This window comes from Ambystoma mexicanum, chromosome 12 (assembly GCF_040938575.1).
Source record: "Ambystoma mexicanum isolate Mex_15411 chromosome 12, UKY_AmexF1_1, whole genome shotgun sequence".
In the NCBI taxonomy this organism is placed as follows: domain Eukaryota; kingdom Metazoa; phylum Chordata; class Amphibia; order Caudata; family Ambystomatidae; genus Ambystoma; species Ambystoma mexicanum.
In genome coordinates, this window is record NC_090936.1 from 150,560,731 (window position 1) to 150,586,289 (window position 25,559).

Here is a 25,559-nt window from a genome sequence, read left to right on the forward strand (position 1 = left end):
GTATGTATTTGGATCAGATATAGATTGTGTGTAAAGTTGACAGGGGTGGGTTCTCTGTATCATAAACAGACCTCATCATGATGACACTTCATTTCATTCCCCCAATCAAGGGGAAGAGGAGGAAGTGGCCAATGACAAGTGGAGAGGGGTAGGGCCTAGAAAGCTAGCCTCTCCACCCACTTTCAAAACACATAAAAGCAGACAGTCAGGACAGATAGGGACATTCTATTCCATCTGCTGCGGGACGCTCTGCCGGGAAAATCCATACTTTACCTCCATCAACCTCCAGAGAGCCAACACAGAGACTCCAATCTATCCACCTTCAGAGACCAGGACTTTACTTCAGAATTGGTAGCAGAGAGGTCAACTACAAGCTAAATCCCTCTTTTGCAGGCCTCAAATCATTGTAAACTATTCACAGCCAGGCAAGCTGTTTGAATTCTTTGCAAGAACTCTTGCCATTTGCCAGAAAGCAGTGTTATATCCAGAGAAAGCTGTGCAGAAAGATCCAGAAGCAGTGCTGTACCCAGAGAAAGCAGAGCAGTATCCAGAAACAGAGGCCAGAGATCCAGAGTGACCCAGACCGCTGTTAGCAGAACCAGAGAGCTGACCCAGATCACTGTGAAGTGCCGAGACCAGAACCGGAGTCCAGTCCGAAAACCTGACCAGATCCGTGGTGAGGCCTATTTCTAAATATATTGTGAGTACCTAGCAGAACTGTGCAGAACCCAATCTCTTAGTTAAAATAATCTAATGCAAGCTATTTTAACTTGAGTAGAACTGTCTCCTAGAGATCCTGTCACCTGTCATTCTTAAGCTGCGAGCTGTCATATGTAAATCCAAAGTTGCACGCTGTCACTTGTCATTTTGAGTTGTTTTAAATCCGAATATCTACCTTTACTAAATCGTTCATAACTCCGGAACCGTTTGGGTTAGGACCGAAATTCCTCTGTAATCGCGCCCGGCGCACTCGGAAAAATCTGCCGTGATTTGACATTTTGCCGCGAATTGAAAGGTTAGCTCACGTGTAAAAATCTGCAGCTGCTTGCTTTCCGTTGCAAAAATTCGTTTGCAACCTGACAACCATTCCTAGATCCTTGCTAAAGTGAGCCTGAACTCATCCCAAGTATATTTCACTCACCCAGAACCTCCTAAAGGGAATTAAAACCATTTTCAGCATATTCCTCACTTCATTGCCAGCACATATAAAAGCATTTTGGGCCTGTGTTTCAAACTTCTGTAGTCTAAGCTTGCTGGGGTGAACTGAATTACATTTGATTACATTTCTGAGAACTGTGTGCTTTCCTTCCATTTCCTTGCATTGCATAAAGGGGGGGAGTGGATTGCCAGAGAAAGTGATTACATTGTCTTTTGCTGAAATCCTATCAAGTTATTTTCTGTACTGCATTTCATTCCACATTGCATCCATTTGAAACCATAAAAGTATTGTTGCTATCGTATCCATCCTATAACCACTCATCATTGATTATAAAGAAGTGTGCTAGTGCCAGACTATCCATTATTGATTACTGCTCAGATTAAGTGTGATATCCAATTATTAATTTATCATAAAGTGTGATATATATATATATATATATATATATATATTGTTTAAATTCTCAAATAAACCTTTTAACTTGCAAAACAGAACTACTTCTTGGCTCAGTGGGGTCAGGGGGATTCCAAGAGAGGGGTGTTATATAGGGGTAGTCATCCAGAACTCATGAACTGGACATAAAGATATATCAATAAGAGTTTCCATTCAGTATCCCAGACTAGGCATTGACTTAGCTGTAGTGTTGAATTGAATCTTCTTACAATACCTACCACAATGCAAAAATAAAATGCCCCATCCCTACTCGGCTCGCAATACAAAAGGAATATTTTTTTTATGTATGTAGCGCTTTTGCCAAAGCGCTGCACATAGATCATTTACATGCAATTAATATCACCCAACCGAAGTTGGTACTCATCGATCCATCTTGGAAGGATGAAAGACTGAGTTGGCCTTGCAGGCATTACAGCCTGCGACCTAAAGATCCCACACAGATTTCAGCAGCGAGTGTGCAACCCTCTGAGCTATCATACCAGCCACATACCTACATTTATGCAGACACCAAATATATACAACACTGTACTTGCACCTTACCTACCATTCTATACAGACATTATGCATCAGACTTATCTCTCTAGCTATGCAAATGCCCTGTGGGCACCATCCATGCCACCCTGCTGCTCACATTGTGCGCATCATTCCCCACCATAAACACAACAAGCACCACACACACCATTTGTGCACCCTCCCTACCCCTTTGTACACCCCCTTGTGTGGACCCTAGATGCCACTGTACACAATATAGGTGTGCATCATCCCTCAAAGGTGCAGGCGCGTAAGCCCGGGCAGAAAAGAATTAGGTGCAGTGCACCAGGCGCGTGAGCCCAGGCAGAAAAGAATTAGGTGCAGTGCACCAGCGCGTGAGCCCGGGCAGAAAAGAATTAGGTGCAGTGCACCAGCGCGTGAGCCCGGGCAGAAAAGAATTAGGTGCAGTGCACCAGGCGCGTGAGCCCAGGCAGAAAAGAATTGGGTGCAGTGCACCAGGCGCGTGAGCCCAGGCAGAAAAGAATTGGGTGCAGTGCACCAGGCGTGTGAGCCCGGGCAGAAAAGAATTAGGTGCAGTGCACCAGACGCGTGAGCCCGGGCAGAAAAGAATTAGGTGCAGTGCACCGGGCAGAAAAGAATTAGGTGCAGTGCACCAGGCGCGTGAGCCCGGGCAGAAAAGATTTAGGTGCAGTGCACCAGGCGCGCGAGCCCGGGCAGAAAAGAATTAGGTGCAGTGCACCAGGCGCGTGAGCCCAGGCAGAAAAGAATTGGGTGCAGTGCACCAGGCGCGCGAGCCCAGGCAGAAAAGAATTAGGTGCAGTGCACCAGGCGCGTGAGCCCAGGCAGAAAAGAATTGGGTGCAGTGCACGAGGCGCGTGAGCCCAGGCAGAAAAGAATTAGGTGCAGTGCACCCGGCAGCCAGCTACAGCCAGTAGAATGACGAGCGAACCACCCAGGCTGGCCTCGATGCTTGCGTACAGCCCAGCCATGATTTTACTTAACGCTGCCCTGCCGCGTCATCACTTCACTTGGGAAAATAAAACCCCTATTTTCCCCTCACCTCGCTTCTGATTGTGGGTGGAGGAGATCAATGGCATTATATCCCCCTGCTTACATTTTTTGGGGGGGATTTGCCCCCCCCCCTATTCCTCCATTTCCTTTACCCATGGCCTTGTGTATGCCATCTTGCAATTTTCTATTCTGTGAAAAAGCACCTTAGTACTTCAACTTGCACGCTAGCCACTGCAACATATTTTCATGCTGGCTGTGCCCAACATTTGCAGGCAATTCTGTCGTGAAAGCAGGCTCAGCTCGCCTGTGCCCAGTGTGTCCGTATATGCAGGTATTGCACTACAAACGCATTTCCATGGCACGCAGCAAACCGCCCCCCCCACCCGCCTCCGCCAAACACAGGATGAAAGAGAGCCAGCTACAGAGGCCGCCCATGAAATGAGGAAATGTTACACACAGACACACACACACTCTCATTGAAACTCCCTCCAAACGTATTACATGAACACACATACACCCTCCCGCTAATTCACACCGCCAAGCATCATCACTCAAACAAACCTTATGCAAACACATACTTGTTGTTTCCGTGACTTGTAGAGCAAAGAAAGCATGTTTCATGTAGATATTCTAAATCGGTGCAAGTGTGAGTCGGATTGGGCTGCTTAGACTACATGGCCTACTGGTTGTGAGAACACTCGTTTCAAGTTTGCAATCCTGTCTTTTTGATGTAAAACCCTTTAATGGCATGCTTTGCTATGATCGGTATACATGGGCACGTGAGGCTGAATTTGAGCATATTCATCTTGCATATGGTGGCTGGGTGTGTCTTGCCATGTGAGGTTGGACCTTAGTTGTAAATGGGGCATGGTACCTATGCCTTTGAGTCTTAACCCTGCACACGTGCAGTTGTTCATGACCCATGATGGCAATACATGGCCAAGTGAGTCACAAGCTGGGCATAAAAGTCTGTTCCTGTCGCCTGACAGGTGTACCTGGACCTCTGAGACTAAACGTGGGGATATGCATCTCCCCTGTTCCTGGCCTGTGTTATGAGTATATCGGCAAGTGAGGGTGATTTTATGCTGTGTTTGTTTGTGTTAGTAATTTTGCAATGTCAAGTAGTCTAACGTGTAGCGCACCTAAATGTTTTCCGCCATCATGTAGAGCACCGCTTTTGAACACAAAAGCAAGGGGGAGTGTACTGCAATAAAGATGCAGGGAAAAGGGTAATTGGGTACAATTCAGTTAACCATTGACAGCACTGTGATAAAGTCAGGACTCTGATGCTGTCCAAATGTCAGGCGGTGACTCAGGAAAGCTGGCTTAGCAGGGCATTGAGCTACTTGGAGGTGTTAGCCAGGGGGAACTGCACAGCACCCCCAAACCTATGGCTACGACAGGCCTTAGTGATGTGACGTCTGACTCCAGAGATTCTGAGTTCCATCTTACATCTGAGGAGCATGCCCAGTCTCTAATTCCTATATGAAAGAGCAAGGACAGGCAGTGACTTATGGAGACCTTATGGGCTTTGACAGTACTTACGGTACATTGCCTCGAGAAGGACCACGTGACCCAGAGAAAAGATAGCCTAGGGGGCCTTATTGGACTTTGCATAAAGATGCTGCTTGAAAATGTATCCGAGCATAGTGAGGCAAACCTGCACATGGACAAAAGAGCAAAATAGACTGAGGTACCGTGTGAGCTTATTGTGAGTCTCTGCTTGTGAGTCGCGGTCACTGCACGCCTTTCCAAGAACATACCTGCAGAATGGAGCGCAGACAGAGAGAGATACGAGAGATAGAGAGAGAGAGAGAGAGAGAACGAGAGAGAGAGACTGGACAGGGAGCAAGCACGTGGATCTGTAGCTGGAACCGGGATGGGAGCAGATGGGGAATATATCCCTGAGGAGCCGAGGCTCCAAAGCACTGAGCTGGTTGGAGCCTTGTTCCCCTGGACAGCAAATTGTATTCTTTCACCCATCCTGGCACTATCACTTTAGATTATTCGGAGAGGAGATGCTCATTTGAATTATAGATCAGCCTCTGGCTAGATCGTACAGCTGTTTACTCATAACCAACCTCTGTGTTTGCCTACAAATCTATGACCCGTTGTTGCGCGTGCCACTGTCACGTGGTTTGTCAGTGGGTCGAAGTGCACGAGGAGGCACATTCCTTCCGGGTGCAGCGACAGCAATGGAATAAGAAAGGAGACTGGACTGTGTTCTTCGCGGAAGTGCTTTTCGTGAGAGTAAAGTCCGGCTGACACAAGAGGCAGCAGATTAGCCTGTACCTGATGTTTATATGAGGATACATCGGGCTATGGGGATGCATGGAAATGAGGGATATTGGAAATATCAGTCTGATACCTGAGGATATTTTATTTACTACAGATACACATTTGGTATTTTCAGAATAATTATATATTTTCAGAAAATGCAAGCTGATGTTTGGTGACATATATCTGGTTAATGCCCAGGTGACATGACATAGCTTTGTTTCATCACATACAATTCTGTCCGTCCCTTCCAAGTGCCAAGCTCATCAACCTTTCCCCCTTCCCCGCAACCACTTGAACGGTTGGTTTCTAGTTCGGCTCCCTGCATCCACCATGCCTCCCTAAAGCGTGTACACGCAAGGACTGCCCACTTAGGGCACAGACCTCAGTCCAGTGAAGCAGCCACCCAAGCAGCACAGGGCATGACTTGGGCTCTGCTGCCTAGGATGGAAGAAGTGTTGCAGCCGGAATCGGTGTACCCTGAGGACCTTTTTGTTTGATGATGTAAAGGCCCAATTCCATGTTGCTGTGGTGGTTGTCTCTTGACAAATGATATGATTTTAATGTGTAGTTCTGTAGATTTTTCGTGGCCCTAGTATTACTGTTTAAGTCCTGATTCTGTAAGGTGGTGATTTACTGAGCCTACACGTTTGCTGCCTGAAACTGTACGTTCTCTGCACCCTGAGGGGTAGTCTTACTCTCTGACTGACCTAGTTATCTCTATCTGAACTGAGGGATACCTTTGCTGTCTAGGACCTGACACAGTGAGGTCTTTGATACTTTCACTTTCCCTCCACCCCACCTACCAACTAGATTCAAAGTCCTAGTGAGACTGAACATTCATTTGAAGGTGGCAGAAAGAAAAAAACACAAATCTGTGGGGGGGTAGAAGTGAAGATTATGTATACATTTGGCAAACAACAAGAGCAAAACTAAGATATATACATAGGTTATCTGAAAAACCTGAAAGGGGGGACCTGTCTCCCTCAAAATAGGAAAGGTGCCTTTGCCTCGCCCTCACAAACCCTTGGGCCGCCTAGTCCCGTCTTCTGCCAATGCTGCTGATTGTAGAGTGTTGACCCTGTCAACTGGACATTGCAGCAATGACGTTTATCAGTCTTTAGAGCAGTGCACTGATATGTGCAGCCCCCTTGCCACCCACCTCTTTTTTTGGCCTGGTGTTAGTAGAAAAAGGTCCCATCCATTATGGTGGACATGACTGGGGTCTCTCCAGTGAAGCGTCATGCTGTAATCTCAATGACCTTTTCAATCAATATAAGCTTTAAATCCGACATATGTCATAAAAGCTGATTACAATGTCATAAAATCATATAGTGTACTGGCTCATAAATGCATACTACCCATCTCCTCATAGAATATGCATAATTATTCAGATTTAAATAAAATCTGTTTTGTTTAGAAAAAAAAAGAAAAAAATCAATTTTGTGTAAGCTCATTTATAAATGGTTATACAATTCATATTTCAATCCATTAGTTCAATTATGTTAGGTAGTGATCTACGGCCAACATCCTACTTCAGGACTGTTGCTATGTAAATCCGCCCAATTTAATCTCTAAATTACGCACATTTGTATTATAATAAAATATACATCCTTGCATTCCGTCCGGGAATGGCACAATTCATATTAATGCGAATCCTATCATAGCTCCTAAAAAAGCTTTGCCCCTGAACTATCCTTCCTCCCCAATATTCTTCTTCCTGCATTATCTCATAGATCGTGCCGAGAGGTTCAAATTTAATATTAAAGTCACCAGCGACTATGGTAGCTTTTTTGTAATATCTTCTGGGAATCCCAGCATTTAGCGATGATTTCTACTGCTGATGTTCCCATAGTAGCATCAGCCCTCTTTATAAAGGTTGATCAATAATACTGAAACACTTTAATTAACATCTAGTTCTAAAACTTGTACACCTGGTGAATTACATCTCAAGATGGATCTTACCAGGCCCCCACTCGGTCGACCCTTTAATACGTTTGATTGCTGGAAGTTGCTAGCAACCCCCTCTGAAAATATTATCTATTGCCCATGTTTCTTGAAAACCTACCACGTCCATTTGCTCTATAAAATTCGACCAGTCTCCGTTTGTCGGATATTTCTTAAGGCCTCTGATGTTCCAAGAAAGAACGTTATTAGAACGGTAACGGTTATTTAGTCTGGGTCTATGTATCTTTGTGGCAGTTGGGCGACTGAAGTGGGGGAAATATGTAATTTATTCCTTCCCAGTGGTCTCGCGCGAATGTGTTCCTCTGCACTGCATATCTCCATGTCATTCAAATGCTCCTGATCTAATATCATTGGCAGCATTTTCAGGTTCTGTAACTTTTCATTTTTTGAAGTATCCCATTTACTTGGGTACTTTGAGGTTTTGACAGGGGTTGGACGTCCTGAGGGTTAAAGGATTGTGAAAAAGGGGTGTCCAGTTAAAGTTTCGAAATCAAAAGGATTGAATGCCAAAGGTGAGAGTGCATTCGACCGAAAACAAAAGGATCGATTTATTTTTTAAATGTATATATTTTTTTTATTTAGTATAGGTAAAAAAAGGTATTTTTACAGCACAAACTGAGGTTTTGGTGGGGACCGCCCCCCAAAAAAAAAAAATTGGATCCTTTTTTCGGTCGACTTGACTCGACCCTTTTGTCATTCGACCCTTTTGAGTCGAAACTTTAACCTATAACCTGAAAAAGGTGCTGCATTTATTCGAATACCTGTAAACGAGCGGTGAAGAGTTCCAAATATCCAACAGAAGCAGGACTTCTGCTATATGTGTTTCCTTGACCATAATCTTTATGTAATGAAAACCTCCATTGTTCTATCCCTGTGTCTAGATGCAGTCATGCTGTTGGTCCGAATTATGGAGTAACACCCTTTGGTTTTTGTAGCGGGTCTCCTTTTTGCCATGACCTAAGGATCTGCACTGACACGTTAGTTAGATATGGTATGTTATATTGTCCAGGCTAAGGTTGCCTTTGAATGTTTGTTAGAGAGCCCGATTTTTTCATACTCTAAAGACATGTTCGTGTTCTAGTATTCTTTTTTTTTTTATTTGTATGTGGTTTATTCAAACGTTTACAAAAATTACACAAATAAAGTGGTAGTTACATTTTATTGTAATCACAGTGGATTATTCTCAGGTTATGGGTCGATTAGTGATACAGTTTTCGTTTAAGCCGGTGACCTTTTGAACCTGATTTTAAGCAAACTTTGGTTTCAGCTGAGGCAAATGTCCTCCCTTTATTAATTGCAGTCTTTGACCTATTCACTGCTTCACCATTTCTGTAACACCCATTTCTGTAATAGATGTGGTATTGTTGTTAGCCTGTCCTTGTTCCCATAATTTAATAATATCTTTTAATAACTGTCATTCTCCTAGCACTAGGTCCACTTTACAGGTTAAATCCGCTACACCGCTTCTTAACCGTGGGCAATCGCTGCATTTCACAGGGGTGCTTTTATTTATTATTAGATGTTCATGTTTGATGTCTTTCTACTTGCCATAATAATTTACAGCTTTTAACGGGCTGCTCGGCAGACAGCAATTAGTGGAAAGTGGGTCACGAGGGCAAGCTCCTCTTCAGTAACCCCCTTTTTTTTTTTTTTTTAAAGGTCACAATCTTTAGTTGAGGTCTGAAGAGTTTAATGCGCCATTTAAGGTTTGAATCCCAATCCCCACCACACATTGAATTTGACCTTTTCTTTCACTAATTATTTAATTAAGCTAACTTTGCTTAATTCACAAGCAAATCAAATGGATTTTTCTGCTGCACCACACATTTTATCTGTTTGATGCAAAACAAGTTGCTTATTTGTTTCAATGGTACCAGCGCGTGGCTATTCCTTGAACTACAGCTCTAAAGCTGGGTTAGGGATGTCTCAAGTTGTCCCATTTCACTTGTGAATAGCACACCTGGCCCTGCCTCCTTTCCTTGCCTTCTGCCACTTGCTGTCTCCCGTTTATCATTTAAAAGAAAAACTACAAATACCAGAATGCAAAGGCCTAAAGTGTGCAAGATGCACTACTTGTTCCTCCCATGAAGCTCAGTTATATAACGAACCATAATTGTCATCATTTTAACTGTGCTCTGTATAGTGACCTGCAAGTTCTACAGCAGCTCAGGTTGTCCTAGGTCCATACCTGATCCACCAATCTAGAATTGTTTTGTATTTGCATTGTGATACATGTAGTCCTGCATTTATAATGCCGTAAGCATAAAGTACAGTTGCAATAATGCAAATTACAGCGACTACCTCCTCATCCCTCTGCCTTGCCTTGGTCCCCACCATTCATAGACTCTTGTCGCTCCCCTACTCGAGTGGAATTAAGCCATAGGCTGATGACACAGTCAGGGGGTACTATCAAAATGAGTCCAGAACCTTCTAATGGGATGCCACAATCAAGTGGTTCAAGCACTTTGAAGTATTCAGAAGGTGACATGTGGCACTCCACAAAACACCAAAATAAACAATACATCTCCACATAGTCTTTCAAAATGGCATTCATGCCCAAAGTAAATTTGAAAATGCAAGCTGGAAAGCGGCATCTGCGCCCCCCTATTGGATCTAGGAGCACATTGAGGGCCTATTTGAATAGGATCCGTTGTCTGTAAACCAGGCGGAGAAGGGTAGAAAAGGCTGGTTTATGCAGATAACTCCTAGGAAAGCCCAACCTTAGCACAAGGGCCATCAAGTGCCCACACCACTACCTACATCCATCCCCATATATCTTGCAGAAGGATTTAAGAGCTTTCAGGCAGCCTGATCCAGGCGCTGATGCCCAGGGTGTTCCAGGTCCAAATCATGTGCTGTGAAAGTTTTAAGATCTCAATGTCATGCTTGGAATGTTGCAATCGAAAATGTTGCAGGTGCGCTGTATGCATGGGTGGCATGGTCAAAAAGTTGCCCTCTTGTTTACAGCGGGCAAAAGTATGCCTTCTAATGCTATCCCCTTGACCACCATTACCACCTCCTGCGCTCTAGCTGATGCAGCCCGCGGAGGACAGCGTGGAGGTGGCGCATAGGATAGAGGAAGGTTGTGGCTATGCTGAGGCACTGTGCTGGGCTTGAAGCCACTGATGCTTGTCTTCTAGTGGAGTCGCAGGAACTTCTAATCTTGACAGAGCATACATTCCTATAGCAGTGCTCTTTTAGTAAGAAGATGGTGAACTGTAAATCAAGAAAGGAGTAGCTGACGCTGTGATTTCTACAAGACCACCTGCTTGGAGACTCGAGAGGCCCAACATATTTTTTTCTGCCCCCTATATTGCCCGACCCACCTACGCTCTCCAGATCCTGTGATGCTAGAAAAAGAGCGACAATAATACATACCGCTCTAAAATATGTTCACTTAACTGGGAAATGCCCATTTAATCGTTTCGTCTTCAGAATCTCATCTAAAAATATTGGAGGAAAGAACCCTTAACTAAAGATCAGCAGTGGCTGAACTTGGGCTGGACGAAGGGTAGACAAGGACAACCCAGGTCATGGGTGATCTGAGAGCAGGCGAGCGGGCATCATTCGTTGCTGGCTGTTCGGTCTGGTTGCCATGAGGGAACGTGTGTTATGGCTCAGGGTGGATCACGTGACCACTATGGTCGCTTGCACCGGGAGCCGTTTTGCAGGGGCGCCTGGGGTTAAGAGGTCAAGATCTGCAGGGATGGAAGCAGACCATTTCATAAGTAATGCTCCAAATTCAGGAATCCGAAAAGAACGTGGCTCGGAGCATTCCGCCGGACCTTTCTGATCATAAAATGCATTTCATTGTAAGTGTAAATCAACCAATACATTTAAGGCTAGCTTTACTATAACAGTACCGAGATTCAAGCCTGCTTATAGCCTGGACCCGTCTGGTCAGCTTTATAGGAACCGCTATCTGCTGCTGCTTTTGACCACCCTGCAGATCACCTGGTGACAAACATACCAGACATCATCTTTGTCTTTTATGGTCATATGTTGAAGGCATTTAAAGCAGAATGGAATGTTCATAACTGACGAAAGGTTATAGATGGCATTACCTGGGAAGGTTTAGCTGGTAAGATAGCGCAGCGGGTTGAGCTCTCACTGTTGCATTCTGTGTATGATGTACAGGTCGCAGGTCCGAATCCCGGCAATGCCAACTCAGCCATTTATCCTTCCAAAGCTGATCAACGAGTACCAACTTCCATTGGGTGATATTGTAAATATGTTCTATGTAAAGCGCTTTGGCGAAAGCGCTATATGTATGTAAATATGTGCTCTTTAAAGCGCTTTGGATTAAGGCGCTATATAAATAACACATTATTATCATTATCATTATAAATAACACATCATTATACATTACATTTTCTGCAGGCTGTGTGGTAGCTACCTCATTCTCCAGAGGTAGCTCCTATTTACAGGGTGAGGCCGTATTCGTAGCATCTGCTTTTAGCTTCCGCTTATCAAATCTGTATTTCGATCCCCAGAGATCATTATAATGTTAGTGTTGTTCAACATTATCAGGTTTTATAATATGTTTTAAGAAATGCATGCACTTACTGTTTTAAACTCATGATAAAATGATGATGCATTATAGAGTTGTACTGTTGTTAGCTTATGCCTATTATTAATACTTGTATAATTTACAGTATAGTGTTTGTTTGCCGGGTTCTGTAATGAGAAACACGTGGGCAATGCTGCTGATCATGTCATTATCGTTCCTTCACCAGACACGTGGTGTTTGATACAAGTCTCAGGCGATGCATCTCTTTTTTGCAGGCTTGGCAGGATGCTGGGCTCCCTCTTTCCAGCCCTAGCAATGAAGCCTGCAAACTCTTTGATGCTGCCTTAGCCCAGGTAAGCAATTAAAAATCATTAAGCGAATCAAAACTTCTCTCCGATGCCTTTCAAAGCTTTACACTCGTTGATCAAATAGTAGCTTATCTGATGTCCCTATTATGAACCTGTTGTAGTTGTAACCATTGCATGGGAAAACAAGAAGTAGTGCAAGCAAGTCAGTACTAATTCAGGTTGCCCCACTTGGTCAAGTTCTATATTCCTGTCCAAATCGCGTTATCTTGCTCAATATCGGTTCCTTTTCTGCAAATATCAGCGATGCTTAGCAAAGCGCTGACTACTTACATTAACATCTATATAAACCAGTGGCATTATACTTTTGCATTTATCCAACTGGATCATGCAGTAGGTGATTTGGTATAATCCTACTTCCAGTACTGATTCTAGCAAGCAGCGCTTGTGTCATTGACTTTATGCTGCATACGAGTTTGTGGGGGTTTTTTTGTTACGGGGTCCTTTCACTGAGGCTGAGGTGGACTGGTTCACATTTTGTTTGCATTGGCAATTTTAGATGTATTGATAATTCTCTCGCTCTGCCTAACCTGTCCTCCCAATTTTGGCCACTCTCGGTCACTCTCTTGCTGCCTCGCTCTGTTTCTCTCTCTCTCTCTCTCGCTCTCCCTTACGTTCCCTTTCATATTATTGTTTAAAGCACAGACCTAGCTCAAGAGCAGCGGAGCGGTGTACAGGGTTTCGGTAGCCAGTGTTTGGGCTGGCATCTTTTCACAGTAGCCCCGTACTGTGAGTTGCGGCCTATGCGTCGGTATGCGCATCCTTTGGGATTAGTCCTTGTCAGCTTTTGTAGAAAAAGCCACGTTTTGAGAGATTTGTGAAATTGGAGAATGGTGGGGTCATTTCAAGTTGATACCGGAATCGTGTTCCAGGCGGTAGCTGCGTGACAAGGGAATTATTGTTTGTGGGTCCTCACTTTGCGGATGAATTGTAGTTCAAGCCGGTTGGCCCTTAATTGCCAAACACTACTGCTACTCTGCTAGCTTATACTTAAATAGCTTTGCTTGTCCGGGGGCAGGCCGTGTAATTGTGACGAGCTCAGACGTGCAAGTGTGTCTGCGGATTTGTTCGGACCTGTAAATGCTAGGATGTTTAAAGATTGAATATTCTCACTAAACTAACCAATTGGAAAGCCACACTTCCTGAAGAATGCATGCTAAACCTGCAAGGTAAATGTTCAGCCTTTAAGTAGACAAGAAGAAGCCACATACTATGTAGAATGTTCATACAATTAAGTGTTCTTATCAATGGTATATGCGAGGGAAATATTGCTTCAAGAAAGAAGACATTGAGAGTAATAACTATTTATTTTAGTTATTTATTGGTGATTTATATGGTGATCAGAGCCACTTTGTGGTGCCTCTAAGGTCAGGGAAGATTGTATATGCTCCTTAACCTAACATGTTTGGAGCTACACTTCTAGATTATTGCATGCTAAAAACTCCAAAGTAATTGTGGGAGCCTGACAGTCAATATTGTCTTTCATGTTATTCGCAGGGCATGGGATCACTTGCTCAAAGGACGCTTGGATGTTTTTTGTCATCGCAACAATGTCTCCCATGGAGATGAACTGAAATAGAAACAAAGACTTCCGCCTTTGACAGGAAGAGGTGGAGCAGCTGAGGTGTTTGTGAGCATACAAATCGTTTTGAATAGCTAGTTGAATAGCTCTCATGACTTGAGAAGCAACAGAGAAGGCAGCATAAAAATAGTCTTGACTAGCTAGATGAATAGCTGTCATGACTTGAGAAGCAACAGTGGAGGCCAGGGCTCAAGTCGAGGGTACACGCGGGGGGACAGAGTCCTCCCACTTTATTCAGAGGGGGGACTCAGTCCCCCCCAGCTAAAAGAGAAACATGGATGTTCCTGTTGAATTTATAAAGATCTCAGGGATCAAACCGCAGTCCTCAGGATTGTAGGGCGGACACTTCACCACTGCACTATATGACCTGATCAAAACTAACAAACAACTAAAGGTGAAATATCCCATTTCGGTACTGCAAGTCCCAGGGAAAACATTTGAATTGGTTTTTGGAGTTTAAAACATGCACACATTTTAACGTTTTCAAAATCACTATTGGAAGAAAATATCCTCTCTTGCTTTTGTGTGTGTGTTGATTTTATGAAAGGCAAATGCCATTTGTCCTGTGCAATCTGGGTGGTTATGCAAAGCCAATGTAATGAAATGCGCATATTTCACCTTGATGTGCTAATTTCTGACGACGTCACATCCGATTGCGTTTGTTGAACCCCCCACTTTTAATTTTTAGGACTTGGCCCCTGGGGGGGGGGCAACACATTCAAGGGGGGTGTTATTTCATGGTGAATCTTAAAGATGCAGATATGGGATGCAACCATGTAGAGAGGATAGTGTCACAGTACCCCTTTCCTTTTCAGGCTTCTTGTCATCCATGCTATTTGTTTTATGCCAGTGCCTCTGTATGTATCGGTTGCATGGGTTGAGAAGGGCCTGATTCTTCGCAAACAAGTAATTTTGGCAGAGGTTATTGTTTCTTGGTAGTAAGGGGGACTAGGATTTCCAGAGTTCTGGGAAGTTCCTCATGGAGGGTTGCAAAGTAGGAAAGCAGCATCTCAGGAGGATCCGATTGCTGGGATGGGGATTGAAGGTAGCTAAGAAAAGTTCAGGAGATTCCCGTTTCATGGCACTAACTTGCTCAGATGGTAAATTGCTCCAGTGACTTACATATGGCTTTTTTGGTTGGCACTAATTTATGGTCCATCCACGAGAGTAAAGTGACCTGAGGGCGAGACAAGGTGAAGCGGGGATGAAGAGAACATGGCATCCAAGTCTTTCCTCCTCAGTGTGCAGCACTTCATGGAAGGATGTTTATACCAACGCAGGTGCAGGAGTTTCAATCCTGGCTGGTTGGACTGGCAGTCGAGCCAGAGAATAATATTGCTGATGGCAATCATCCGATTGGAGGTTGTGTGTAGATTGGTAACAAAACCAGGGCGTTCTCTAGTGTGTGTTTTTACCTCTGAATATTAACCACACATATTGTTTCAGTGCAGAATGGACAGCAATAAAAACCACTGACATTTTAAAAAAAACACAGATGGTTGGCTTGGTGAAGGGTATAGTGATATAAGAGGGCTGGGAGTTAACCAAGGACTGTCGGACGTGTCTCCTCGCATTTTGTGGGAAAAATGTAGTAAAAGTCCAGAGTTAAACAATGTGCAGTTAAAACGCATGGAACCGTTCATTTTTCTTGGGACCAATCGGACTCACTTGTTTTGTATTTACCACTGTGATGCATCTACGCTGATTTAGTTGACATTTACATGCAGTGCTTTCAACAGAAGAGCAGTTTGTGGTGGTGATCCCAGTGGCATGGGCAGGGGCTGAGCAGATTCATGCCACACCTCACCAAAGCTTGTTCAGTCTGATATTGACCAATATCTTGATGTTGAAGGAGATGACAATGTCAATTTTCTGTAGGGGAGAGGAAATCCTTGTCAATTTTGTGTGTCGGCCTGCTTGTTGCCAGGTCTGGTGTTATGGGTGCCGATGTTGAAAGTCTTCTATTTGCATGGCCTTCTAGGCGGATGGGTAGGAGGGGCAAAAGGGCATGCGCTAAGAGAAGATGTCTGAGAGGATGAATCCATGGAAACTAGGGATGGGCCCAAGCGAATATATAGGAGTAGTCTCCATTATATGCGCAAGAAGAGAGTCTCCCAAGGAAGGAAGGCAGTTAGAAAGTGGGAAAGTGATAGTTGGTAGAGTAAGGTGAACTCTTATGGTCTTTTTAGTTAAGGTAACGCATCTTACGATGGATGGGATGGAGAATAACTCTTACATCAAATAAGACCGCCTCAGGAAGTTGGCAAAGTGTCTGTTTTATTCTCACTTCGTTTAAAACTGGGAGTAAAACGAACACCCAATGGACGTCACACAGCATGGTCTCGATGCAATCACTTTTATAGCAAAATCTTGTCATACGTGACGTCATACTACGTGGCAAACTACAAAAACATACATGGGATTGTGAATGGACTAAGGAGAGTATCTAAGTATACATACTATAAGGGATTGGATTGCGATTGGGTCTGTTTAGTCAGGTGGGCAACTCATGGCCTCCCTTAGTGCAAGTCATCTTCGACAGTGATTAGAGAAACAACGACCCTCATTACGGGTCCGGCGGTAACTGTGCTGGTAAAACCAGCAAGTAGCTGCCGGACCCGTAATGATTTACCAGCGCCTGACTTGCTGGAAACAGTGGGGTCATTAATTAATCCTATTAGCTGGACATGCCCGACTCTTGAAATGGTACTCATCTGCAGTCCCCTTCCTGATCTCGGTACCAAAGTGGTAAAGTGGTGTAAAAGAATTGGAGGGTATACAACTGCTAGTCTCCTCTTGGGTGGCACCATCAGTCCCGTTCAGAGCCCTTAAGACCTTAAAGATGAAGCCGGAAGGTTGGCCATAGTACAGGGAATGGTGGAACAAAGAGAATTCTGTATAATTAATACTTATGCACCAAATCATGATACAGCAGCTTATTTCCATTCACTATATTCCCGAAAAAGCCCATATAGGGATGGCACGTTAAAATGGGGTGGTGATTTTAACTGTATGCTTAACCCGGCGATGGATAGATCAGACGAAAAAAATGTATGCACCCAGCTTCTCCAGATAAGGCCCTGAATTAATTGTTACGAAAATTTAAATTGTCTGATTTATGGAGGACGTTACACCCGCAGTTCCGGGGATATTCACATTACGCTGCCCCACAAGATCTATGCACTAGGCTGGATTATGTATTTACAGGGGATGAGATCCTCTGTGAATTGAGTAGGGCAGACTACAAAGCACGGGTAATATCAGATCATTCCCCCTGGTGGTCACGTGGCAGAACTCCCCCTTCACCCCCCATACCCTCCCAGAGCACGCATCCCGACATGGAAGCTTCGTGATGAATCCCTGAGAGATGCAGTGTTCCGAGAACACCTTAGAGAAGGTGTGATGGAATACTTTAAACACAACACAGGAAGCATAGAGTCAGCGGGTACACTATGGGAAGCGTTCATAGTAGTGATTAGGGGGATGGCGATAGCTAAAACAAAGGGAATACAGACCACGATAGAAAGGGACCTACATATGGCAGAAGCTCAAATGTAAGCCATAGAATGCCCAGGAGATATGTCGAAGGAGCGAGCCCATGAGGTTGCACGTCTGCAGCAGGTATGTCTAGAGGACTGGGGTAGGCTAGGCATGGTGAGTTATAAAAACTATGTAGAAAGGCAACATGCCGAAGCTGATAAGTCGGGACGTTTGTTTCTTGGCTCTACAAGTGAATCCAAGCGAGATATGATATGTGGAATAGTGGGGGCGGATGGTGAGGAATGTGGGACACAGCAGGGTATAAATAAATGTTTCCACGATTATTACAGGGAGCTGTATACAGAGACATCAACAACTCAAGCATCAGAGATAGATGAGGCGCTCTCACAGATAAATCTCCTGAAATTGGATGCGGAGGCCGTAGAAAGGTTGGAGCCCCCCATAACTTTAGAGGAATTCGAACGGTTGCCGACTGGTAGAGCTCCTGGTGCAGACGGATTACCCAGTGAACTTTTATAAAGAATTTATGGCAGACATTAACCCCCCTACTCCCCCCCACTGCTAGCTATGCTTAATGAAGCTTTGGACTCAGGCATCTTGCCCATGTCATTAAGAGAGTCAATTATTATCCGCTAGTGAAGCCCAATAAGCTGGAAATCGACTGCAGTTCGTATAGACCCCTCTCATTGCTGAACCAGGATCGGAAAATTCTTACAGCTTTATTGACCAATAGACTGAAGCCAGCAATATCGAAGCTCATACACACAGACCAGTCGGGTTATGTTCTGGACAGAAATATAAAATGTAACCTTAGGAGGTTACACCATATCATAGACCAGACCCAAGGAAGCACACACATTTTAGCGGTGGCCTTGCCTGACGCAGTCAAGGCATTTGACTCAGTCAGATGGCCATGGCTGATAGTGGTATTGAAAAGCTTTGGTGTAGGGCCCACATATATCAAATGGGTACGGCTTCTATATAGCAATCCAGTGGCAAGGGTCAAGACGAGCACCACCATCTCAGAGCAATGGCAGTTAAGTAAAGGCACACGGCAGGGCTGCCCATGGTTTCCCATGTTATTTATTCTAGCATTAGAACCATTGACGGTTTATCTCCGGAAGGAATATCAAGATGCAGGTATAGTCACATGTGGCAGCAAGAACCTGATTTCTCTATATGCTGACGATATGCTCCTTTACCTACAGCAACCAGAGACAAACTTCGAGTATATCCTAGATGTTTTTGGGCGTTATGCAGTCCTGTCTGGTATCACGATCAATGTACAAAAGTCATGTTTATTCCCCCAGGGAGGGTATAAAGGGAAACCCGCTAACGCATTGTCGGTGCAACCGATTAAATGGGAGGTGAGCACATTTAGATATTTGGGAGTAGATATCTTTCATGACCCTAAGACAGAACACATACAAAATACACAGGCAGTGGATAGTATTAAGAAATCCATTACTTTCTGGGCTAAATTGCCGCTATCATTGATGGGGAGGGCGGCACTATTGATGGTGGTGCTCCCGAGGCTCCTTCATTACTTCACTAATGTCCTGTATGACATACCTAAAGTCTTTTTTAGGAAACTTGATACTACATGCCGAGAATTTCTATGGCATAACATGAGAAGCAGGTTACCACTAAGAAAATTGCAGTGCCCTTATGATCAAGGAGGGATAAAAGTGCCACATTTTGGAGCATATTTTGTGGCGAGCTAACTACAATTCGTCACCAGCTGGCTGACGGATGAACAGACCCAGGAAACTCCACTGCTAAAGGCTGCATGTGCTCCATACTTTTTGGAAGAGGTGATATTGACCTGCAATCTCTGTTGCTGCTGAAGCTCAGCAGAGCTTGTCGTTTTTTGTGGGAAGTAACACCATATTCCCCCCAGATTCCATTGGTGACCCGGAAGCGGGAAGCTGCACAACTTAGACTGAACGTGAGGAAATATTGGGAAGCCAGAGGAGTAGCGACGGTGGGAGATGTCCTACAGGAAGGGAGACCGATTACTTTCAGTACCTTCGCCCGTGAAACAGGCGTGCATATGGACCAACATATAACCTACTCTATACTTTTCATACTGGCAGGAATGGCCGGGCGCAGACAGGGTATGGCAGGAGAACGAAACAATAGAACACTGTACGATATTTCAGAAGGAGGGCACGCGGTATCGAGAATACATGAGGCTTTATTGTCAAAGCCGGGGGATATGCTGGAGCAGACTAAGCATACCTGGGAAGCAGACTTGCAGGGGCAATTGACAGATGAAGGCTGAAGCCGAGCGATAGCATATCCTAAGTGTCAGGAAATGATAAGCTTCTGCTGATACAATTACACATAAACCATAGAACATATCTAACCCCAAAGAAAATAGCCAAATTTCAGTAAGGCAAGGAACAATACTTCCCGAAATGTGGTCTGATTAATGCTGACCTAGTGCACATGTTTTGGGCTTGTACGAAGATCAGACAATATTGGGAAGAAATAGCCCAGGCCTTGGCCAAAGCAGCTATAACATTAGATGTTCAATCCTAAACTGCCTGTTTGCTCGATAGCTTTGCGAGACCAAAGCAAATAAGACACGTTAGTAAATTGAAGGATCTAGTATGTATCCTGGCGAAATGAACAATAGCAATGGGTTGGAAAATACACAAAGGCCCAGAGGTGAGCCAGTGGTGGAAGGATCTTCAGAAATGGACGCTGACAGAAACCTCAGTGTGGCAAGAAGCAGCCCGTCGGGGCCAGAGCAAGCAAAATGTAAATTTAGACTCCTGGAAACATATGTTGCAGGAATTGACAGCCTCTGTGCACAACAAGACCAATGATAATGCGCAAGCATAGAGGCAACTGGTGGACTAGAGACCAATGGATATACTGAGCACAGGTTGTAGGATGTAGATGTGGGAAGTGGAATAGGCAGGTAAGTGGGAGGGTGGAGGGTACGGACACAATCTGTCAAGTATTGTCTTGTGAAAGATTATATGAGTCTGTATATTGTATTGTTAAAAAAACCAATAAAAATGTATTTTTAAAAAAATAATTCTTTACTGTATCAGCATCGAAGACTTTCGATTTTGCGCAGGGTTTTGCTTGACCCATCGCAGGACAACTTCTAGTCAGTTTTCTACAACTCTTTCACTTTTTAGCTGGATACCTTACAGATGCCTTTGATTGAGTACCCACGTGGTGCCGGACCACTCTGTCAAAGGTACCGTATCTTTGTTTCAAAGTTCAATCACTCATCAGCAGTTCAACTTTACTTGCGTCTTTTATCACACTTATTTCAAACAATGTTCGTTCCAGCGCTCGCCATACAATATTGCTGCTTGCAACCTTGGCTTCAACACAGTCCGGTCTTGTATCGGTCTCCCCAACTCACTGGCTGTGTTGATTTCACTGACGCTGCTTTGTTCTTGGAGTCAAGGACAGTACCACGGCGGGTAATTCTCCCCAGCTTGATTGTTGACGCGGGAGGACCCTGGTATCTCCGACACACAATGCAGGATTCTTCATCCTGTTTTACTGGTCTTATGGATTCCAATCTTGAGGGCTCATGAAAGCAATGGTTCCTTGTCAAAAAGTTCAATGGAACTTCCCTCCTTGCAGTCCCCTTCTGTTTCGCCATCTTTCTCCTTTTGTTAAACTGCCATCTTGGAACTGCTGTTTCCACGTGTGCTTTGCCTCGCTCAGAGTGTGCTCTCGTGATCCGCTATTTATCTGTGTGGGGAAGCTTAATGGAAGTGAGGTGTGTATGATGGTCAGTAATTTTCTGACCTAGCCTGACAATCGTATTGGGACATGTCTGGTATACAGCTCAGGTGTTAGTCAGTTTTCTCTCATAGCGGGCTGTCCGTGAGAAAGTGTTTGTGTTATAAAAGGGGCAGGGGTTGGGTTCCTAACTATCCTTCCCGGTACGATGGGGTAAAGGTGTTACAAGGAAGGGGATACCACGTCTCACCATCTGGTGTCCCACTCTGCGAAGACCCCTCATCCATCCAGGTGATCCTCCGCACTGGTCCATCCCCAGAAACTGAATCCAAAAGTGATGGCCGTGTCCTGGCCACCTGGATGACAGATCCCCGGGGACTAGTGGGTGAGACACCTTCTCGTTTCTCACACTGTTGTCTAATTGTCCTCGCTGTCCCTTCATAGAGTTTGTAATTACCGCCCCTTCCAAACAAATCTTTTCTGTGCACAAGCTTAGTCTTTGCGTTTTGTGCTTGCTTTATACTATCCCTTTCATTTTCTTGCCTCCTTTTACAAAAGTGCACAATATATGCTTGACTCTCTGGCCAACTCTTGGCCTCCATTCCTACCACTCTATCTAAATCATGCTGGACTTCCTTGTGGAGTCCCTTCTTTAGCATGTGGTAAAAATTGCCATGCTTTGTTCCCACACTTTTCTCGTCTCTGCCCTACACATCTCCTGAATCAACTGGATGTGTGTGGCAGGATCATCCTCCAATTTCATTGTTTTTGTTCAAAACAAATTTATATTTGGTGTACCCGGATACATAATTTGCAGTGCTCCCCCCACATCTGTGCCCTATAATTATTAAAAGCTGCTCCATCATGGTTGTTCATATCTAACTGAACTCCCGGATACCCCGCTCTTTTCCAAAGCTCATCTGACCGCTCCCCCCATCAGAGCCACAAATAGGCTTGTCATATCCCTCCAACATTACACCGGTGGTATGTTTATCCAATGCATAAATCCACTTCCCCGCCCCTGCAGTGAAAGAAATTTCTTCATCAAGTTGTTCCAGTCCAAATGTGACCACGGGACATAATACGCCCTTCCTTGGCCCTTCTGAAGTAATGAAAACTGTGTTACACCCCTTTTCCCTAGGGCTTCCCCCATTACTTTCTACGGCCATGCATGTACCCTGGTGCATTCTATGACTCCATGGTGTGCTTTCTATCAAAGCTACTGGAGCGAGAGATAGGGTGACTACGCCCTGCTTTCCTTGCCCGGCATCCCAGTCCTCTTCATCTCCTGCTCTGATTACCACATCCCCTGGCCCTTCTACAAGCGCACAAGCATACTAAGCACTACCATAAGTTACCACCTCTCACCCTCCGAGCGCAAACCTTGTACCTGTGGCAGGATCATTGTTCTCCATATCCACCTCAACTGTTCTGATAACAGATTTATCCAACCTAACAAGAACCTGCCCATATCTCCACCTTCCTGCTTCTACATTCCTTACCTGTCTTTCTTCCCGATCTTCATCTCTTTGCTGCCTTAGCAGCACTACCTCTTGCTCCACTAGCCTCAGCGCTTCTTTCATGTTTTCCCGCTCTTACGTCTCCACCACTCCTCGTAAACTACCCTTTATCTTAGCAGGAAAAGGCCTGATGTCGCTCGTTCTTGACCCTTAATCCGCGCTTCTAGCTGCCATGCTCACTCTGTCTCGTTCCTCCACCGTTAATCTGTCTGCCAACCTAGCAGTCAGAGGAGTTATTCCTGTCCCTCTCACCACTGGCAACCTCTCTGCAGCTCTAACCATGGAAGGAGTTACCCTTCCGCTTTCTTCAATATCCCAATTCTTAGAAATCATAACTGATGGAGGCGTTACCTGTGTCTGTACAGCAACCACTGGGGTAGCCGCTGGGGAAAATGGAGGTTCAAACCTAGGGTCTGTATACCCCTGTGCGGGAGATAAAGGTTTGCACGCATATGGGGGCAGTGCAGAAGGAATTCCTGCACCCTCCTTTTCCAGCCCTTCCATGGTTTTAACACTATGGCCCTTCCTGCCTTTTTCATACGTCTCCATAGCTCTAAGATATTTAACCGCTTGTCTAGTTTCGAGCCCTTGTACCTTGTAGTCAAGTAAGTATGCAAGTTCTCCAATACACTCATGTCATAGGACCCCCGATAGGCAAAGAATTGAGCATTTTCTCCTTAGTTTCCCTCAGCCATTCCCTATGGTACTGTAGAGAAGCAGGTAGGCAATATCCTGCCCGTACCCGCCCCCTCGCCACTCCCTGTAGCGTTCTGATAATACCACATTGAGTGTATGAGAGATGTTATGCACTCAGACAGCCATACATAATGTTCCCTCACAATGAAAGTGTGAAAGGATATCGCATGGAAGAAAGTTACATGGAAGGTTGTCGGATGCCAAGATGTCAGAATGCATCAGTGAATATCGTGGTTGGACGTTAAGTGAAATCCAATCCAACGAAGACAAAGTAATGTCATGTAGAAGATATAAGGACCTATGTTGAAACAATATGAAAATACTAATAAACGAAGTAACTAAAGCCCTAAGAGTAACATGAACCTGAAGCTAAAGCGATCATGGATCTAAAAGAAGATGAAGTAACTTACTGACCAATGATTGTAAATACGCAGTAATGCAAGGTAGAAAGACAACATATAGAAGCTTGCTATAGAGGAATATATAACGTGGCAAGGACGGTCATATAAGGAAAATGGACAACGGTTCACGTTGAATGTAACCAAGCTACACCAGAAACACGCAGAGGCTGTAAGAATTGGGAGACGTGGAAAGACAGCCCCGTAAGCAGACCCGCCGATGAGTCATGGTTGGCCCAGAGCAAAGATGCTATTTTTGAAGGATTAGAACGGAGCACAAAAGGAGTATGTGGATAAGCTCTGAATGAGAGACATTCTTCTTAGATGAAGGAAGACGAAAACCTCTGTGAGAGCCAAATTACTGGTCAATTAAAATCATACAAAGTTCATATGAGGAAGAGTGAGAAAGTCTCTAGAGGCCCGAAAAAGCAACAGCACCCTGCATAATTAAATCAAATAGCAGTAAATGGAAGGCTGAAATGGACGCATTTGTGGTTCAATTGCACGTGGCTCAGAAATAGAAAACAAAAACTATTCATTAGAGTCTTAAGCTAAGATAGTGGTGTGCTCACACTCCCTTGAATGTTCCAGGACAGTGAGCAGCAACAAGGTCAAACTACAAACGAGAGACTTTGGCTTGTAGCCTGCAGACGGGAGATGATGGGCTAATTGGGAAAATAGGGAGTAGTCTGATGGGATTCAAGCACCTACGCTTTGTTTCACATACGTGCTGCTAAGGAGCCGAAAGTCCAAGGTTGGCATAGTATGCCAACTAATTAGTGGGGTTGGGAGGACAAAGTAACTGTGAGAAACCTGAAGATGTCTCACTAGTCCCCAGGGATCTGTCATCCAGGTGGCCAGGACATGGGCATTGCTATTGATATGATATGATATGATCATTTATTTATATAGCGCCTATACACAATGTGTTTCAAAGCGCTTCAAGGCAAGGGAGGGAACAAGGGAAAATACAACCACATTCTTACAGGCCATGAACAGTAAGGATGTGAAATTAACTATCGTACTCGGCCTGATGACTTTTCAGATAGTGCAAGAGCTAAGACATAGATAAGGAAGGGAGGGGGAGAGTGGGAAGGAAATGGAAACACAGGCGACTACCGTACTAGGCTGACGACATTTCTGGTAGAGCTGGAGAAAAACAAAAGGTGAGGGAGAGGGGTGCAGAAAGGGAGGGGAGGAACAAAACAAGCAACTATCATACTAGGCCTGACGATATTTCAGATAGTGCTGGAGGGGTGGTGGGGAGGAAAAAAACAGTAATGGGAGGGTGGAGGAAACAGACGAGGTTGCTATCATATTAGGTCCAGGGACAATTCTGATAGAGTAAGTGCATAGAAGAAAGTAAGGGGAGGAGATAGGAAAAGGGAGTAGGGAAAGGAGGAGAGAAAAGAGATTAAGCAGTCAACAAGAGTGGAGATGCAAGCGTGGAGAGCGAATACAATTGCAGAAGTCAGTAGTAACACATAATGTTGCAAGCCAGGATACAGTTAATGGGTTGGACCAGTGCGGGAGGATCACCTGGATTGGGGGGGTCTTCAGGGAGTGGAAGGTGGAAGTGCGACATTGAATGTTGGGACACAGTACCCTCTTCCCATTTACACCTTTTCCCCATCCTTCACCGTAATATATGTTGAAGCCCTACCTCACCCCCCTTTTCCGACACAAACACTTTATTACACCATGAAAGACAGCAGACTAACACCAGAGCTGTTTACCTGACATGTCTCAACACACGGGTCAGGCAAAGTCAGGCAATTGATAACAATTACACACACCTGACGGCCCTTTCCCTTCCCCACAAGAGCACGAAAGCACACTGCGAGCAAGGCCGAACGCACGAGAAAGCAGCTATTCCGGGCCGGCATTTCATACGGAGGAGAAGGGCAGCAGGA

General features: G+C 44.7%; 1 protein-coding gene across 3 annotated transcripts in view; it reads left to right on the top strand.

Annotated features, from left to right (window-relative positions):
- TTC38 (tetratricopeptide repeat domain 38) overlaps positions 1-25,559 on the top strand; it is a 549,973-nt gene that overhangs the window by 35,546 nt on the left and 488,868 nt on the right. For 2 of the 3 annotated variants that reach the window (XM_069628191.1, XM_069628193.1), the window contains exon 2: positions 12,143-12,220. The exons of the other annotated variant lie outside the window; for it this stretch is intronic. In XM_069628191.1, the coding sequence (XP_069484292.1) occupies positions 12,143-12,220 (78 nt within the window). The remainder of the gene's footprint in view (positions 1-12,142; positions 12,221-25,559) is intronic. 3 annotated transcript variants of the gene reach the window in all.